The sequence below is a fragment of the Calypte anna genome, chromosome 2 (assembly GCF_003957555.1).
Source record: "Calypte anna isolate BGI_N300 chromosome 2, bCalAnn1_v1.p, whole genome shotgun sequence".
Classification (NCBI taxonomy): domain Eukaryota; kingdom Metazoa; phylum Chordata; class Aves; order Apodiformes; family Trochilidae; genus Calypte; species Calypte anna.
Window position 1 is genome coordinate 47,151,951 of NC_044245.1, and position 12,848 is coordinate 47,164,798.

A 12,848-nucleotide genomic window follows, 5' to 3' on the forward strand; every position below is an offset into this window, starting at 1 on the left:
TTTTTTAAAAAATGGAAGTTTATTCATCTTTCAATGGCTCAAATAGCAAATAAAAGGACAGGATAAGGCATCAGCCAAGACATATTTCATGTGCCTGTTGGCTTCATAACACCTATGTTCCCAGTATACAGGTTTCAAAGCAAAGTCACAAAGTTAGTGGTTAGACTCCCTGGCTAAATAGACCCAAATGAGTACACAGTAAGATGAAGACTGGCTTATTTGCCTTAGTTACATGAGTAACTTTAATTCTGCACTTGGCAGTCTACTAAACACACATACAAAATTCCTACTGATAAATATTTAACATGACAAATATAACTTCTAAGTCTTGAGTCCCTAAAATGTCTGTTAGCACGGAAGTTAAATATTTGTTACCTACTTTGCTTGAGCACATTTTGAACTGTCAGTTATAGGCTTACACATGTATAAAAAGTATAACAGTTTGTGGGACTAATCTAGCCTGTGTTACCCCAGAGGAGTCCAAAACCCTCAAAACATTCTGGTATATTTTTAGTTAAGATGCAGCATACTAACCATGTGCTAGTATTCTTGCTGTTCTAAAGCAACCGAGGCAGTATGTTTTGTTTGGGGATTTGGATGCACATGGTAAATGTTTCCGTAATGCAAAGCATGTTTGATTGTTTAATATCAGTATTAACTAGAAAATGTGGCTACAATGTTCCCCATTTGAAAATCAACATAAACTAAACAGTACAAAATCTGCAAAGAGCTTCAGCGCAACATACCATGACCCTACAGCTGAGTATCAGGAACATAAAAGAAATGATGACAGCAGAATTTCCTGGACAACATCTTAACTCAAAACACATTAACACTACTGAATCAGCTTCACTCTACCCAGCTCCAGGGAGTTAAAACCAAAAGGAACATCCAGACAAAAAAAAAAAAGGGAAAAAAAAAATCTACCTACAAAATGGAAGTTTCAAGGTGTCAGCACGTTTTAAACAACCATTTCAGGCTTAGATGTGCCATAGGTTTATGACTTCAGTCTTATTTGTATTCCGACCTTTTAGTTTTAAGATACCGTATTGTTTACCAGGTTACAGATGACAGAATATGCTCTGCATTATTCACAATACCAGAGTATGGCACGCATTTCAAGAACAGACACTGCCAGCAGACAGTTAGTTAGCAAAATCATTCACAAAACTGCACTCCCCGGAGAGGGCAGTCCTGCACTGTTTCTTGGACAGTCTCCACACAACAAAATACACCCTTGATTAAACAATCTGCTTACTTTAGGTTTGAAAATTAAGGCATAATCAAATGTTTCAAGGTAAAAGTTTACATCACTCTTCTAGGTTAATCAGGTAATGCAGAACCACATATAACTTTACCCAACAGAAGTGTTCACATATACATTATTCTTTTCTAATTTGCATAACTCCATGGCAAAACAACTGCACACTGCTTTGTTAGGTATCACCTTCACAACTGGAATTCTCAAGGCAACAAAAGACAGGATGAATGACAATTACCAGTGATAAAAAAAGTATGCTTTACAAGAACCCACAAAATAATAGTTCCCCCTCTGTTCACTACTAAAGAAAAGACTGCCTATGAAACACTACATTCAGAAGAAATGTGAGAAGGTAGGCAATTATGAAATGGACTGAACTTTGCTTCTCTTGAAGCCCCATGATTTCTTTTCAGTGAATTTGACTTTCAGTGCAGCTCCAATTCATGCTTTTAGTGGTACATTACGATTTCCAACATGTTAAGAGTAATTTCAGTCACTTTAGCCTTAAATGGCATGCTTATAAATTATGTTTTTATTAGTGTGGTCAGGATAGGAAAGGAATTCAGGGTTTTGATTATAAAATGCAACATCTTTCTCTGATCCTCTTAGCTAGGCTTTTTCTTTTCTTCTTCCCATTCTTTTCTTTGCTGTCTTCCATTTTTCTGGCTCTAATTTCTCTCATTAAATCGAAAAACACCTAAAAAAGATGCAAGAACAAAAATGTAAAAACAGTCACAGACATACCAGTTAATTCAAGCTATCACTGATTATATCCATTCCAGTTGTTAAGAATAAAGTCAACTATATGCAACCAGTTTGTGCAAACTGAAGGCAAATTTGATATACTACAATTCTTCTTTCATGGTACCATAATGTTACCCTGTCTTCTGGCATTCGCTTATTAATCCTGTTGGAGGTTTTTCCACCAAAAAAAAAAAACCAAAACACCCCAAATAAGAAAGCCAAAACAAAAGAAACCTGAAAGAAGAGTCTTGTCACCAGCCAAGTTTTTTAAAAAATGTATTATCTGCATCTTACTGAGCAGACTCAAAAGAAATCAGTTTAGATTATTTTCAGTTTATTTTCAGAGTATTTTCCGTTACGAGCTGGCTGTAAAGGCTGAAGAAATACAACAAACAATTAATGGAGCAGTACTATATGCTGAACATTTCATGGTCAGTATGTCCCATGATGCACGTCTAAACAAAGTAACTGGAGGAAAAACATTAATCAGCGTTATCTTTAAAGCAAAGTTATCAATCATACAACTACATAAATAATTTTTTAGGCCAGGTAACCCCATCTGTGGTTACCCACGGATTACAATCTCAAAGTACATATGAATTTAATTTTATCAAGTGGCTTAGAAGGAAACAAAAATGACAAAGTTGGAGAAACAACAATGACTTAAGAGATCCTACTGTTAGTTAAGGCTTTATGTTTGGACTGCTTAAAGCTCCTTCATTCATTTGAGAAGTAGATCTTGACTCACAGAAGGCTACAGAAAATAACAATTTCATCTGTAATTTTTTTTGTAGGAAATCAGATGAGCAATTCTAAGACTTAACTCTCAGGAGATATTCTCTAAATCTGTGTTAGGGGACTTGATCCATTTCTGTGAAACATGAACAGCACAGCAGCTGAAAAGCTCCTCTACAGAGCTCAGTAGGTTTTTAATTGCAGTGACACTAATCTCCTATCAACTGCAGCAGAAGCATCAACCTTCTTGACATGGAATCCAAAGAAAATCCATGTAATTAGATATTTCCACCAACCATAAAATTGCCTTGATTTCTAAACATGTATTGATTTAGTTGCTTGTCTGTAAGTATGTGTTAATGGCATGATGCAACTCTCACCTTGGTTAAGCACTGGTATTGTATTACAGTATTATCTGCCTGGGGTACATAACCACCTGAAAAGATGCTTAGTGAGTCACTTTAACCAAAGTGAGTGGAAGCCCACTGTGTTTTCCCCAGCTAAGCAAAGACACTATTCTGGAATTCAGAGAAGCCAGATTTCAGTATAAAAACTTTCAGTATAACTTTGCATAACATTTCAGATGCTCCAAAGAATACCTGCTATTTATTAGTGCCCACAAAGCCTCATTTGTGGCCTGTCAAACTTTAATTCTATATGATACATGCTAAACTGGATCTACTATGCCATGAGCTCCAAAGAGAAACCTGTAGTTCTGTAGTAATTTATCACAGCCTGCCTGAATTACAAGAAGTCCTGTCTTGACTCAAAATAGCTCAGAATTCTTCTAACTAATCAATAATTTATTTCTGTGGAAAGATTCTCTCTGTTTCTTACCTCATGACCTTTGAACCAGGTTTTATCCCTGAAAACTCACAAGGCACTTCTAGACTACTCCAAGGTTCATCCATCCTCATCCAAGTAACATACAACACAGCATCTGGTTAGATGAAGGTAGAGAGAGCTCCAGTTCCTCCCTTACCTATTTTTGTAAGCTGTTTCATTCTGGCTGAGGATCAGACAGCATTCCTCACAGTTCAGAAGCAGACTGGCTTCTACTTATAGAAAAGACAGTAAGAAGGCTAGGCCAAAATAGCTGCCTCAGGAAATTTTTTATGAAATAAGGTCTTGTATAATGACTCCCTGAATTTTAGAATAGGGTAAAGTTGTTATACCTAACATTTTCACTTTTCTAAATGAAGTGACCTAGTCATGAACTTCTTGCAAGCTAAGGGAGATGAGTATTTGGTATAAATTTTTAAAAAAAATAATTGCTAAAATAATGAACACAGAGTATGACCCACTGAAAAATGGTATAAAGTAAAAACTGATAGATTCTTTCTAGAGGCCAGTCATTACCTTGTCAACATTAGCTCGTGTTTTTGCAGAAGTTTCCACATAATTAACATTCCATTGATCAGCTCTGTTTTTTGCTTCTTCTACAGAAACTTGCCTTTTATCTTCCAAATCTGATTTGTTACCAACTAGCAAAAAAGGAACATTCTCATCTTCTTTTACTCTTAAGATCTGCTCCCTGGAGAGAAAAGGGAAGAAAATTAGGCTTTGAATGGATTACTATACTTAGAACACAAAAAGAAGAACCCTGACTAAATATTCTTAGAGTGAAAACCTACTTACTCCTTTTATTAAGCTTACATAACAGTAAAATCTTAAACCTCATGATGACATAATACAGAATGAAGACAAAGACAGACAGCTAGTCCTCTAGGAAGGAAGGTGAGTCAGTAAGAAATTAAAATAATAGTACCTGGTTGTTTTAGGTGATAATTTATATTAATAAAGTAACTCCTTTTATCAAAGTGTTACTGGAGAGAATTTACCATTGTCTTTATATTACTATTTGTGATTGCCATTTGCAAAACTACCTGAACTTCAGTGTTATGCTTTATTTTTTTTTTTTTCCTCATAAAATATATGCACCAATTTTAAAGCTGATAAAATGGTCTACAGCATACCAAGAAAGATATCTTTCTTTAAGGAAACTTTCTGAAGTAAATTATATTCAGTCTCTGCAGAGATCTTCATTCAGCTATAAACCAGTGTACAGATACAAGTTGTACATGTATTATGTTTAAGGACATAGCCTTCTAGTGTTTGAATGGCTAGGATGAAGGGTTTTGAACATACGTCTTAAACACTGAAAAAGATAAGGAAAAATTTCTTCTACTTAGAAATGTATTACAAGTACCAGAAAGAACAGTTTTCCCAGAAGAGGGGTATTCTCTATTTTGTCTCTGAAAGGAGTATGAAGTCAGTAGTGAAATCTAGCCCTATATCACGGAGCAAATTCTGAAAGATAGACAAAAAGCACAAGAGAAACAAATCCTTTTGCTGGCTGAGGTGAAGCTATCGTTGCATTTAGAGCTGGATGGAGAGAAGCTGAAAAGAAATACTTAACTAATATTCTAAAGGGCCCTTATTTGGTGTATGGCAGGATCCTCCCGGGGTTTTAAAAAGCTCTAGATGGTATACAGTCTTGTTGATAAACTTTATTCACAAGGCTTAAACTTCAGGTAACTCACAATTTTTTTTAAACCCAACAAATATGTATTTGAGGCAGCTTTTAACACCACATTAATCTCCGAGGTATAATTAAAGCAGTATTCCTCCTCTCCCCTACAAATATAACTGCAACCATTTTCATGGGGTCTACAGATATCCAGTGGTTTCAATAGCTAGTGGATTATGAGGGGTGGCCAGGAGGAAACTCAGTGCACCACTGTAGTATCTGTGCATATAAAGCTTCTATTAAAAACTAGTAGCTGGCTACAGTAATTGTCCAGATGATGCCAAAAACTTCCAACTGTGTCAAGAGTTAATCTAACAGCAATCCAGATGACAATATTCTCCTTTGAGCCCTCTGAAGATTGATATCCTAAACAATATCTAATAATGTTATGACACCTAGAAATCTAGATCTTAAAAAGAAATTATTAGAGCCAGACTAATTCTACTCTAATCAAGACCGTATTTTATCAAATTGCCTTCCAACTATTTAAAGTTTAGCCATTGCAGGTCTGCTTTCTATTGAAAAAAAGTTGCTTGGAGCAATGGCATTTCAAAGCACACCAGGAAACTCACTAAAGACATTGAATAGGAGTAAACAGCTCTACTGCTGGAGTTCTGCCATACCAGCAGTGCAAAATTCCATGGAAACAATCAAACACTAAAATTCTTCTTGTCACTTTCTTTTATATCTGTCACGTAAGCAGTAGTCCCTCAGGCTGCTTAACAATGCCAAAGGTATTTTAACTGTACCTTTAAGAGGTACAGATTACTTTTCCAGAGAGCAGAAGGAATGCAATTTTCCTGAGTTACATTCTAGCACTTAGGCTTCTACAATTTCAAGCATAACTTGAAAGGCATTTACAGATTCAGATCAGAGGGAGTTGAATTTCTTCAGTGAAGGGATTTTTTTTTCTTACATTTTTGCTGTTACAGAGCTCACTTTTGCTGGATAAGTAGGACTTTTTCTAGAGCCATAGAAGATCATGTACTTTGAAGCAGTAACAGGATTTTAAACAGATTTCAATAGGTCATTTTCCACCCTCGAGGAGCTCAACTATACTAAATTGTCCTCCAGGCCTGACAAAATCTAGCATAATTCTGCAAATGTCTTAAGGCTTGCCTCTCCATCTCTTTTCCTCAAAATATACAGTCACATATACTGAAATATAAATTAAGAAAAAACACCAGAAGAGGAAAACCTCACCTTTTCCCCGCTCCTCTTCCCATAGAGATATAGAACATATTCTGATACTTGGTGCTTATTAAGTTCAACAGTGACAGCATCTCTAAGAAACCCTGTTTCAGTGGGATGCAGATAATTTCTTTATATTTGTTTTCTTTTTATTTCAAAGGCTTTCACCTCTCCTATTACACTGCACCTGGACATGATGTATTTTTCTTGTCACGTTCTTTTTATAATATAGCGATCGGTGATTTAAACAGGCTTTATCTCTTGACAAAATTAAGCACCTGTAATTTATTGCTGCTCATTTAATAGGCTCTTACCTAAGAGTTTTAAAATCCTGTATGTCTGAAAAACATCACAAAAACCCCCATCCCGTTTTACACCAGAAAGATTCAGTCACTAATACTGTTTTTTACCATGTTGTTCCCTATTAAGTGAAATACTTAAGTGAAATTTGATGAGACAGTTGAATGCTATGAAAAACTCTAGACAGAACTTGTGTCTTACAAATGAAATCTTTACATCAGCAAAAGAAAATTTGCATCAGTATCTTTTATAGAGAGGAATTCCACCCAAGCAAAACTGAAGGGCCAGGCCTATACACAAAAATGCACAGTTACTACAGAATATTCAAAGATAATTGCCATCTACATTGTCCAGAAAATAATGCAAGAGGTAGACAGATTTCTGTTGCTGATAGCATGCATTTCAAACTACCAAAATACAGTGTGCATGATTCACATAGCTTAAGACTTTGCAGAGAGGAATCACCAGACGCAGTTCTTCCCCACAGTTTTCAACTGGAATCCTGTCATATCATCTTCATAACTATGAAGTATTCCAGCATAAACATGCTACAGCTGCCCTTTTGCTCCAGATGGTATTTCACAAGTTAAAAGAAACACAATTTTCTATATGAAGCAAGAACTAAAAGAACAAGACAACTCTGGGGAGTATGCAGTGTTGTATATATATTAAATGCAACCATACAGTCTATCAGTAATTTTTCTCAGATTCATTACTTTAGATATATGCCTACTGACAAATGCTACTTCTTAGCAGAAGTGCCAAGCAACAAAGGGCAGCAGCTTTCTGAGCATTGCTATGCATCTGCTCTGTGGCAAATGCCTTTTTGGAATTCAGAAACACAGTAAGCAAAGATACCTGAGGTGGTACAGATAGGAAAGGCATGGCTAGGCATCTGTTCAAAACACTATGTGACTACAGTAAGAGTTGTCATCTAATCTGGACTAGCATAAAGATATTACAGAACAAACAAAAAAACTTCTCTTATATAATTATCTCACTGTAATTAGATTATCTTGCCTTGTAACTTACCTGAAGTCTGCAGTCGCTGCAAAGGATTCCAGCTCTGTTATAGAGAAGACACAAAGAAAGCCTTCTCCACTTCGGAAGTAGTTGTCTCTAATTGCAGCATAGTCCTCCTGCCCTGCTGTGTCCAATATATCAATTTGGACTTCTTCTCCATCCAGAACCACTTTTTTCCTGTAGCTGTCTGCTTTGGTGGGCTCATAGTCTTCAACAAACTAGAAAACAACCCCTTCATGATATAAAACCATGCCTTGTACCGGGCAAAAGCTTCTTTTTGTATATACAGATATAACAAACATCTTACATGGTTACAGTAACTGATAAGTAAGCATACATATTTAGGCTATTTGAAGTACTCATATGATCCATAGTTAAAGCAGGCTCTCCACCAGCCCAAACACTTTGTAAGTTTTTGTTTTCTTCAGCCATTACAAGGAATTTTAGAGGTAACTGCAAACATCAGTATCAGCACTGAAGCCTATGCTTCTGGTCAAGAACATCTGTCTGCATTCCATTATGCTACCAGGTAGTCCTGACTTTAAACATATTAAGTATAAATTTTTAAAGAACGCTGAAGCCCTAACTTTTAATCAAAACAAATGACTTGCACTAGAAAAAAGTAAGGAAACAAAAAACAGATTTTCTTTTCTCTCTTTAACAGCAGTGTTAAAAACATGGAAAAAATTGGTCATAATTTAAGGCATCATGCAACTCACCTAAGTGAAAAAAAATTGATCTATAACACCTAAATAAATTTTAACAGATCTGGTAAACAAAATTGTGAATGGTGGTGATCGGTGAGAGCCAAAACAGCTTCACTAAAGGAAAATCCTGCATAGGAGATTTGGTGGCTCACCGTGTTTGTGGACAAAAGGAGAGCAAATGATATCATCTACCTGGACTTGTATAACACATTCCAACAATGTCCTGATGACATTCTGGTATCTCAACTGGAACAATATGGATTCCATGGATAAAACTGTCAGTGGATAAGGAACTGTCTGGCTGGTTGCATTTAAAGAGCAGTGGTCAATAGCTTGATGTTAAATGGAGAGCAGTCACGAGTGACATTCCTCAGGAGCTGGTACTAGGACTAGTGTTGCTTAACATCTTAGTCAGCAACATAGACAGTGGAATTGAATGCACCCTCAGCAAGTTCACTGATGAAACCAAACTGTGTGGGGTGGTTGACATGCTGAAGGGAAGGGAGGCCATCCAGAGGGACCTTGACAGGCTTGAGAGGTGGGCTGGTGCAAACTACATGGAATTCAACAAGGCCATGGAAGTGGAAGGCTCAACAAGTGGAGGCTCTTCACCTGGGCCAGGGCAATATTAAACACAAATGTAGGCTGTGTGGAGATCAGCTCAAAAACAGCTCTGAGGAGAACTTGGGGATGATGGTTGGTGAGAAGCTCAACATAAGCCAGAAAGCCAACCATGCCCTGGCCTACATCAAAAGAAACAGGGACAGCAGGTCAAGGGAGGTGACTCTTCCCTTCTGCTCTGCTCTTGTGGGATCCCACTTGGAGTACAGTGTCCAGTTCTGGAGCCCCCAACATAGGAAGGACATGGAGCTCTTGGAGAGAGTCCAGAGGAGGCCACAAAAATGATCAGAGGGCTGGAGTACCTCTCCTGTGAAGACAGGCCATGAGCTGGACATGTTCAGGCTGGACAAAGCAGGCTCCAGGGAGATCTTATAGTGGCCTACAAGGGACTTTTGAAAGGGACATGTAGGAAGAGGACAAGGGATAATGGATTGAAGCTGCAAGAAGGGAGATTTAGATTAGGCTTTAGGAAGAAATTCTTGACTCCAAGGGTGGTGCAACACTGGAACAGGGTGCCCAGAGAAGCTGTGGAGGCCTCATCCCTGGGAGTATTCAAGGGCAGGCTGGACAGGGCTTTGAGCAACCTGGTCTAGTGTGAGGTGCTCCCTGTCCACACAGAGGGGTTGGCACTGGATGATCTTTAAGGTCTCTTCCAACCCAAACCATTCTATGATTCTATGAAAATATACTAAAAAAATGATAGAGCTTCTCATTGCTTTGAAATCTGAAAAATGCCAAATTATACCTTCACAGCTATGTCTACAGGACAAATCACTAATGTAAAAAAAAATTTTTGTTCAGTTTCGTCACTGACTTTCATACTACACCATATGCATTAAGATCCTTTTAGAAAACTGTATTAAGGAATGTTTAAAGAACACTACATAGCAGACACCTCCTGAGATAATTTCTAATGCAGATTCTTACCTCATCATACATAAATTGTAGTGTTAGAGCAGATTTTCCTACACCACCGCTTCCCACCATGATGACTTTGTGTAAAGCCAATGAATTCTGTCCTTTAGGCTTATTTGCTGCCATTTTTGACTTGCTGACAATTCACAGGTATAAAGTGAAAAATCTGGAAGAAAAACATTTTTTGATTAGTTGTCTTTTCCTTCTCCTATATGAACTGTTTAAAATGGATTTGTTTTAAATCCCTACATATCTAAGGACTTAGCTTCCACTGAAGACAGCAAAACTGAAACGATCTGCTTTTTTTCAGTGGAAGCCATACCACAAATTATACCAAGCTTATCTTTTTTGTAGCATAAGCAAAGAAATCCTTTGCTATTTAACAGGGCACAAGTGGGTTCACAGTGTCCAAGAGCAATTAAGGGAAAAAATTTACACTTTGATACGTGTTTTCTCTTAGAGACACAGCATTTGCCAAGAATTCTTGTTTAATACTAAGCAAGAAAACAAAAAGAAAGCCACAGTGAGTCAACACCATACAAGACAACATGAAATGTGACAGCTGAAGGGGAAAGAAAACTGACATTAGAAGGAATGTAGAGTTTAAATAGTAAGCATGAAGACACAGCAAGAGTAGTAATGGTTAGTAGTTCGTGTACTTTTTTCAGGGAAAACTAAGCAAATGTGTCATTTAAGACCTAAAAATACCCAGTTTCAGTAAGCCAATCAGGAACTAAAAAAATAATCTAGTTCATGCAGAGAGAAAAGATTAAACTTGCCTTCCTAGCCTATAAATGCCATTATTCTGTATATTTGAAATACCTATCTGTCTGTCTCACAACTGCTTGTTCAAGCACAAATCCTTTCCACTTCACCAGTACCAAAAGGCTCTTTAATTTACATACAGTCTAATGTGCATGTGTACATGTACAAAAAGTAACAATTCCATTAGCTTTATTTTAAAACTAATTTTATAGTTTTAGCAGATCTTCATTATCTACCCACAGCTTCATTTCATTCCCTACCTATCCCAACAGTAATATAATATTTGTGTTATAGGAAGACCCTTTATCTGCTTGCACAGGTGTTAAGACAGAGGAAAGTCACTGTGTGGTGACAGAATGTACCCTCCTCCAGAGATTTAAGGGCAAAACAAGCTCTGATGTTAAAAAATTAAAAAAATTTTAAAAATTGCAGCAACAGTCTACACTCCAGAAGATATAAACAGGAGACATCTATAGTGGCAACGAATCTAATGGAACTTAGATTTTAATTAGAAAGCTCAAAATGAGCACATTCACATGGCAGCACAGTTTAGTTATACACAGAACTATCAGGTAATACTACAGTGTAATAACAAGACACCACTACCTTTACCCATCACAATCATTTGACAATCTTACACTAAAATTACATCCTCCTGCATAATGAATTGTGTGCAGCTTAATCAGAATAAGAAGCATGACAATTTCATTAAAACTGAGATAAAGATCCCTATTTAAGGACATATTCTAAGGTTTTGTTAGCAGTGAGAGAGTTAAGTGTAAAAGCATGCTGAGTGAAGCTTCATTACTGATTAGCCAGTCCTTCTTGGAATTAAAAAATAAATAAAAAAAGCATAGTGGTTTCAGCTGGGATAGAGTTAATTGTCTTCAGAATAGCTCATATAGCACAATGTTTTGGATTTGTGATGAAAACACTGATGACAACACACACGTTTTTGCTGTGGCTGAACAATTCTTAAACAGTGCCAAGGCCTTTTCTGGTTCTAACACTGCCCTGTCAGTGAGTAGACGGAGGGTGGGCAAGCAGATGGGAGGAACACAGCTGGGAGAGCTGACTGAAGGAGTATACCATGCCATAACTTAGCAGTAAAAGCTGGCAGGGAAGTTTGCTGGGGCTGCTGTTGCTCAAGGGCTGGCTGGTGCTGAGCTATGTTTTTATTTTCAATGCTTGTTTTATTTTTAACTGATTAAATTTTAATTATCTTAATGCACAAGTTTTCTCACTTTGATCCTTCTGTTCCTCTCCTTCATTCCACTGGCACAGGGGAAGCAAGCAAGCAAGCAGCTGTGTAGTGCTTATCTGCAAACCAAGGTGAACCCATAAACCTATGTGAAAAGCTCTCCGGATCACATCAGTAACAGCACTCACTCTGCTATCAAAGAATTATGAAAGTGCAATTGAAAATTAATCTGTTTAAATTGATTTCTCCAGAATGGTTATTTAGGTGAAATAAGCTGCAGTTCTAATTATGGAGTTTTAGCAGAGAAATATAATTAACATTATGTTACAAATTCTTCTAGAAAGGAGATAGATGAGAACAAACAAACAAACAAAAGCATTTCAGTTTGGCCATTGTGACTTAAAAAGAACCATTGCTTTGTTTTTACTCAAGAGGGAGTACATGAACATGAAAATTGCTCCAAGCCATGTGTAAAGTTTCAACCTACTACACTGCATTTTTAACTACTCCTCATTATCTTTGTCCTTCACTATTAAAGGAAAAAACGTATCCTGAAAGTCATGCTTTTCAGACAATATAAAGAAAATTCCTCTGAATCCCAGTCCATCAGCAGACAATAGCTCAGTTTGCCAAATTTAGGTTACAGTTAATACCCAAGAACCACAGAAACATAAGTGCTAGTATACCTCAATACAGCCTACACTAACCCTACTAAGCAATAAAATAGACAATCCTTCTGTAAGCACTTCAGTGCTGGAAAACTCCAAATGAATTCAGCAAGAATTCTGACAGGTGATTTTGTGCAAAAATCTGTCGGGGGGGGGGAAAAAAAAACCCAAAAAACCACACAATATT

General features: G+C 37.0%; 1 protein-coding gene across 1 annotated transcript in view; it reads right to left on the reverse strand.

The window, feature by feature from the left end:
- RALA (RAS like proto-oncogene A) overlaps positions 1-12,848 on the reverse strand; it is a 29,797-nt gene continuing 16,949 nt past the window's right edge. Inside the window, exons 2-5 of the mRNA XM_030445359.1 lie at positions 10,040-10,193; positions 7,794-8,002; positions 4,100-4,274; positions 1-1,958 (exon numbers count right to left, since the gene is read on the reverse strand). Coding sequence (XP_030301219.1) covers positions 1,836-1,958; positions 4,100-4,274; positions 7,794-8,002; positions 10,040-10,153 — 621 coding nt within the window. The 5' untranslated portion in view covers positions 10,154-10,193 and the 3' untranslated portion in view covers positions 1-1,835. The remainder of the gene's footprint in view (positions 1,959-4,099; positions 4,275-7,793; positions 8,003-10,039; positions 10,194-12,848) is intronic.